At 29.6% G+C, this 6,663-nt stretch overlaps 1 protein-coding gene across 1 annotated transcript; it reads right to left on the reverse strand.

The window, feature by feature from the left end:
• Window positions 1–231: 231 nt before the first annotated feature.
• LOC123261404 lies at window positions 232–6,133 on the reverse strand. The gene is made up of 12 exons (XM_044722997.1): window positions 6,112–6,133; window positions 3,954–4,217; window positions 3,785–3,853; window positions 3,658–3,714; window positions 3,100–3,309; window positions 2,905–3,035; window positions 2,611–2,818; window positions 2,089–2,521; window positions 1,400–1,789; window positions 1,117–1,301; window positions 882–1,058; window positions 232–513 (listed from the first exon to the last, which is right to left on the reverse strand). Exons 5-12 carry the CDS (start codon window positions 3,247–3,249, stop codon window positions 232–234), a joined length of 1,956 nt encoding a protein of 651 aa, XP_044578932.1. The 5' UTR covers window positions 3,250–3,309; window positions 3,658–3,714; window positions 3,785–3,853; window positions 3,954–4,217; window positions 6,112–6,133.
• Window positions 6,134–6,663: the final 530 nt, after the last annotated feature.

Raw genomic sequence — 6,663 nt, forward strand, 5'->3', positions numbered from 1 at the left:
AGATTTAGATGTGTCTACTCTCAGGTAAGCGCGCACGGTAATTTCATACTTCTGTCCTATACTTCACTATGGTCTAGTGCAGTATAGTATAGGATAACAGCATGAAGTTACGGTGCGCACTTATGGTAGGCACAGCTGCTAATTAATTGATATTATATATTTAAGTAATTTGTATTACTTCTACTGAAAAGAAAACAAAAAAAAACCTAGGATCAGAAGGGAGAAAGAAAATCAAACATCAAGTAAAGTATATTTACCTCTAAAAGCATCTTGAGTGAGACTTATTGTCATAAGATAATCGTAGTTACATTCGTTATGTAAAAAATCAATAAGTTCTAAGGTCGCCCCAAGAGAGATCTTTAATCCAGTCAGAGTGCTTGGGGTGATTGCAAAAAAAAATTTTCCAGGTAGTTGATCCTCGTCTAAGCTTTCCCGCAAGTCTTTGTACCTTTTCTTTTCTTCTATTGCATGTTCTTCCCATTCTCGGAGATACTTAATAAAGTCAGTGATAGCCTACCACAAAAACGTAAAAAAAAACTCAACACATTTATAGTTATTCAATATACAAACAAAATGTTTTCATGATATGCAAGTAAAGTTTGTAATAACACAATGAACCACAAGTATCTCAATAGAAAATAGCAATCAACGAAATGAATTAATTTTGGCATGCGATCCTGTTAACATGATAGTCATAAAAGAAAATATTGAAATGAAAATACAATGTGTGATTGAGGGGTAACAAAATGCATGTTAAATGTTTACTTTAGTTAATGAAATAATCAGAGAACTTAGTATTCACGTCTTTCAGTTATGAAATAATTTACTTACACTTATCACAATTATCGACGAAAGATTTATAATAGATAGATATAAAATACCTTTCTCATTTCACATGAAGGATCAGCGCGTAAAGCATTCATCGGAGTTCTTGAAGTCATAGCAGTAATAAGTCGATCAACCCTCTCCATAAATGCAATTGTAGATTCACATCCTCTAAGCTCGGGGCAATTGTCCGCATACATCTCCATTGTCACTCTCAATCGCTTTGAAAACAACTAAAATGAAAATAATTATCATAAAATAAAATACAAAAAAAATTATAATTTAATTTACCTCCATAGCCAAAAGAACGTTCATTTTTTGATACTGCTCCGGTTTTATGTGACCAGGTGTTAATTTATATGTTACGGATAAATTTGCTTTAAAGCTATTCTCGTAAGTTAACAGTGCCTCCCAATATTTACGGTAAACAAAACCATCTGGTGTCTGTGAATTGAAGTAATATATAGAATCTACATCTGAAAATTTATATCGAAATATTACCCAAAAAAACGGTGTTTCCAGGATTTTTATTTCTCAGGTTTTTAGTAAGTGGGAGAAAAGATCCGAGAGGAACCATAAACGCCGACTCGGATCATGTGGAGCTGACAACTAAATTTGTAGTCTTCAATACCAAATAACTTCCATGCACCTCGATTCCATTGAGCTCCATCACAAGTAACTGCATCAACTTTAAAACCAACATTTTCCAGCAGTAATACACATTCAATTATCAACTTATGGAGAATTTCGCTGATAGTCGCACTTCGGCTGAGAAAGCAGCCTATCACTTGCACCCAATCACCTTGAAAAGGTTGAAACATGAATACTAGTGCGTGGTCAGCTCGAGTGTTGAGATCCTTTTCCGGTGTATAAGAACCCAAATCAACAAAACCATCGAGCTGCATAGTTCGTTGATTTAAGTTTGTAGCTTCACTTAATGCTACTTCATCAAGCAAAAGTGTGCCTAATAAATAAAGAAAATTATTTTTTATTAGTACATGTCTAATGAGAATTGTTATTTTAAGCGTTATGAAAGCTTGTATAAAGTTTGAAAAGGATAGATAGAATAGGTTTTAAAGCAAGGAAGAGCGAAAGCTATTTACAGCACAATAGAATGATTTAAGAGTAAATGTAGCAATAGCGATCAGAAATTAATTTTGAGTCAGTTGATAATGTTTGTAAGATTATTCAATTATTAATTGCGAGAATGTCAATATTTTATTGTCATGTGTTTAGTTGTAAGCTTAAAAGTACCTTATTTACCATTGTTAGTTCTACTATCTGCTGCAACACGCAAGAAATAAGTAAAATTTAAAATACCCCTCTTCTCGTTTACTTCCATTCGAGAACCTTTTAATTTAAGAGTTTCAAAAAGAGCTTCAGAAAAACCAAACGCGCTGTCTAGTTTTTGAATGTATTTTTGAAGTGTATCTTTACAAGGAAGGGGTAAAATTTGTCTAGATCGGAGTCTATCATAAACAGAGGAACTCTTTATTCTAATTAAGAGGCACTCATATACCCACTCAATTGTATATCTCCGTTGTTTAGAGTTTTTAGCTTTTGCAGCTGCAAAACAAGCTTTAACCGTTTCTTGTTGAATAGGAGGTAAGTTTAAAATTTCTTGGTTGATTAGTGTTTCAGAAGCATGAGCACACCTTTGTCTTTCTTCTTCAACGGTTAGTTTTAAAGTTTCATTCTAAAGTTATTAAGAATTTTACGAAGGTTATGAATAAAATAACTTTCTTTTTACTTTACTAACAATCATGTAGAGAACGAATTACGTACCTTATTAGTTAAGCGAATATTTTTCTTTTTTACTGAGTTTAGCTTAAGTTTTAGTTTTTTATTTTTCGCATCAATATCCAATTTTGGTCTATACAATTGATTACCTATTTTTTTTCTCACTTGTCGACATGAGTCACATCGATATATTGCTGCCTGTTTCTTATATAGTTTTTTCGGCTCTAACAATACCGTACATGCTACTGAAGATCTACGATAAAATAAGTACTGTAACTCAATTAAAATGTATTACAAGGGAAAAAGTTCTTAGTACGAAAAAAAAATAGCTATAAATACTTTTTACTATCACATCCACTTCCACTACACATTTGAGAAGCTTCCAAAAACTCTAACAATTTCCAAAAATCACACATATTTGAGGTAACATAATCAATTTTTTTTGTCTGGTTGATTTTTACATTTGTGACCTATAAAAATATACAATTAATAAACTTCTGTATAAATTTAAGAAAAATATTCAAAAATGCTTACTGTTATATTCAGGGCTTTATCAATTTTCACACGGAACTTTAGGTCATAACATTTATAATCCAAATGGCAAAGAATAACTGCTGGTGGATTCAAATAATCATCAACCCAGCTCCATTTTTTAGGTAACTTTTGCGTCTCTAAATTTTTCATTAAATCGTATATCGAAAAGTTTGTGCGTGATTCTGATAACTCGGAATTTCTACACTCGGCCTAAGTAAATATAACAATATTAGAAACAACAAAAAAAGGTTCTGCATTTAATCAAATTCACAGACATTTTTAATTACAATGGCAATGGAAATGTTATCGAATACTATCAATGTTTATGAGAAACAAATGGAATAATTTATGTAAAGTCTTCACTCAAAAAATTTTATAATATTATTATCCATTTCGTTTGAAAGTTATAATTATTATCAAAGCTTTTGTAGATACGGTATCAACTTCATATTACATAAATTTATAAGTAGGTAAAACTTTGGAAATATTTCCCTTCATATTATCGCGTCTTCCAAATCGATTGCCACCATATAATCTTATTTAAACTTTTAGACATACTTCTCCAATAACATTAGGTTCAATAGTACGATTTTCGCTTAGTAAATGAATTAATTCCTATAAAGAAATTTAGTTAATTATTAAAGTTTTTTAAATCGCAGATTTTTATTGTGTTCAAAAAATAAACCTGATTAATGACAACAACTTCATCATTTGTTACTGCCACACTCTCACATTTATTACTTGAAGTACTTTCCTTTAAAAAAACCAGTAAAATATAAATGAAAACGATAAAGTTATACCCAACAATAATTTCAATACATCAACGTTGATAAAATAATCGTAAAATTTCTCACATTTTCATTTTCAGTAACTAGAGTATTAATTGGAGATTCTATCACCTGGTCGATATTTTTATCCAATATTGGAATAGCATCACGCTTAAGAATAATTTTTTTCCTTTCAGAAACAAATGGTTTCTGACCTGGTATACTTATTACATCGTTTCTGATAATGTAATCTTCCTCAAAATGTTCATCACATATAAATTGATTACATTTTGAATCGGACGCTAAATCTTGTCCCAATATTTGGCTCCATTGTCTTATTACTTCAGGATTCTACAAACAAATTATGTTAATTTTTGAATTGATTTAAGATATGTGTGGTTTCATAAAAAAAATAATTGATAATAGTAAATAATATTAACATGATAAATGCAAATGGAAATGATAGACAATTGACTATTTTGATCTCTAAACTTCTAATGAAAATGCAATAATAAATACAATTTTACGTTTTTTAAAACTTTTTTCCATTAATACATACCCTTGCAACCTTCAACTCATTCTGGAAACACTCTGAATTCAGAGTCAGAGTAGAAACAGACTGAATTCAGAGTATTTTCAGAGTGGTTATGTAAACTTTTTTTAGAGTAAAATCAGAGTGGTTTCAGACTTGATTCAGAGTAGATCAGAGTGAATTCAGAATGAATCCAGAGTGAATTCAGAATGAATCCAGAGTGAATTCAGAATGAATCCAGAGTGAATTCAGAATGAATCCAGAGTGAATTTAGAATGAAACTATTAAATAATCAGAATAAGCACGAAAATTCTTTAGAGTGAATCAAAAGTATCCTCAAAATAGAACTAGAGTTTTTTCGAAGTGAACCCACAATACTTTTTGATTGAGTCTTACACAGATTCATAACAACATATCTTTAGGGGAGTGTAATTTGTGTGGATGTAAACCAAGTCCTCGGTGAATACGTAATTTTTCTGAAATAGAAATTTAGGTAATATGATAGTATTTTCTGTATAAAAATTTAGTATCACAATGTTTGTTCGCGATGAACTACTTAACTACAAAATCGATAGATAGATATTATCTCAATTTTTAGATTATTTGTATCTTTTTGTTTTAAATTATTTGTTCGTTATAGGTTAACGAGTAATAATTATCTATAAGTTCTATAATTTTCTAACAGATAGAACACAGTTTTTCGATATCCTGGTTAGACGAGGTTTCTACACATAAAAGCTAAATCAAAACTCCAATCGTTTTATTTATACTCCTAATTATGTATTAAAAACATACATGCATACATACATATTTACAAATGATGTTATCAAATCTATGAATCAATCAGTAATTATAAAAAAAAAAAAAATTGTATCTAATCCCGAAGAGCAAATGAAAATCTCCATCAATATGTTGGAATGACTGGTTTTGAAAAATGTCATACTAAGGGGTTTTTTTTTCTAATAATTTCGAGATTTTTCAATCAGTCGATTTTGTACTGCCAACAATACTTTTCGATCTTTAAGATAATGTTTAAAATTACCCAAAAAAATGCAATTTAGAAGAGTGAAAAATTGGAACCACAAATTTTAAAACCGCATTTATACCGAGACATAATATTTCAAGAGCTCAAATTAAGTAGGGAATTGCAGGACCCTCCGTTGTATGAGATGGTTATCTCATTGAAAAAGTGAATACTTTTTATTTTTTAAATAAATATACGAAATTTTACCGTTAATTTTCCAAAGAACCATAAATTCTACTTCGAATTTATGACAAGAGTAGAGAAAATATTTTTTCTTTTCATACAATCGTTAAAATAGAGCAAAAATAATATTTAAGCGTTCACTAGTCTCATTTTAGAATAAGCCGAAATTTCGTCTAGATTCACTGTAACAATATTTTGGATTCACGCTGGTGTAACTCCGAAAAAACTATGCATCTATCCATAAAATATCATAAATTTATTCTGAATCGATTTATAATTTACTCTGACTTCACTCTGAAAACAATTCGGAGTAACCTGCCTAAATTTTATGGTTTCACTAAAAAAACTATGAAAATACTATGAATTCGTTCTGATTTAACTTCAAAAATATTCTGAAAAAAGGAAACAATTTAACTCTGAAATTACTCAAGAATCATCGAGGTTACAGAATAATTTCTAAATAATTCCAGAGTGTTTTCAGAATGATTGTAAAACCGCAAGGGTACAATTAAAATTATTATATTTTTCTTTTACTCAGTACACTGTTACATTTTTTCTCTTATTTTTGTTATAGCATTGAACTTTTTTATAAGAAAAATTTTCTGCTATATTTATTTTCTAAATTATTATTACCACTAATCATTTTATACATCACGGATTTCATAAACATTAGAGTTAATTTAATGTAATTATATTAAGATATTAATCTTTATTTAACTGTTATTAAAATAATATCTAAAGATGAACTGAAGTTTTAAGGTTATTCTTACCTTGGGCAGTGTAAACAGAATTTTTTTGTTGTTTTAACTTTTTTTTCTCTTTTTGATTGTCTTTACTATTTATACAATCTACCACGATACAATATTTCACCATAATTAATAAAAATTTGATTTAAATTCACGTTGATAGGAACTGACAACAAAATTATCAAACACAACCTAATTATTTCTAAAATCACATGGGCTAAAATCTGAACTCCCCAACATCACCGCCGCCCTTGTGGACATTTATTGTACCCGATGTTTCCTCATTTTTGAGGACACAAATACGACAAGAAA

Source organism: Cotesia glomerata, linkage group LG3, assembly GCF_020080835.1.
Source record: "Cotesia glomerata isolate CgM1 linkage group LG3, MPM_Cglom_v2.3, whole genome shotgun sequence".
Lineage (NCBI taxonomy): Eukaryota > Metazoa > Arthropoda > Insecta > Hymenoptera > Braconidae > Cotesia > Cotesia glomerata.

Excerpts from the sequence above, each read along its gene's own strand:
- LOC123261404 (XM_044722997.1), bottom strand. The coding sequence starts at position 3,249 with ATGAAAAATTTAGAGACGCAAAAGTTACCTAAAAAATGGAGCTGGGTT. Across the intron at positions 3,036-3,099 it reads ATAAAGCCCTGAATATAACA|GTCACAAATGTAAAAATCAA; the intron begins GTAAGCATTTTT and ends ATATTTTTATAG. Across the intron at positions 1,790-2,088 it reads AGATAGTAGAACTAACAATG|GCACACTTTTGCTTGATGAA; the intron begins GTAAATAAGGTA and ends TTTATTTATTAG.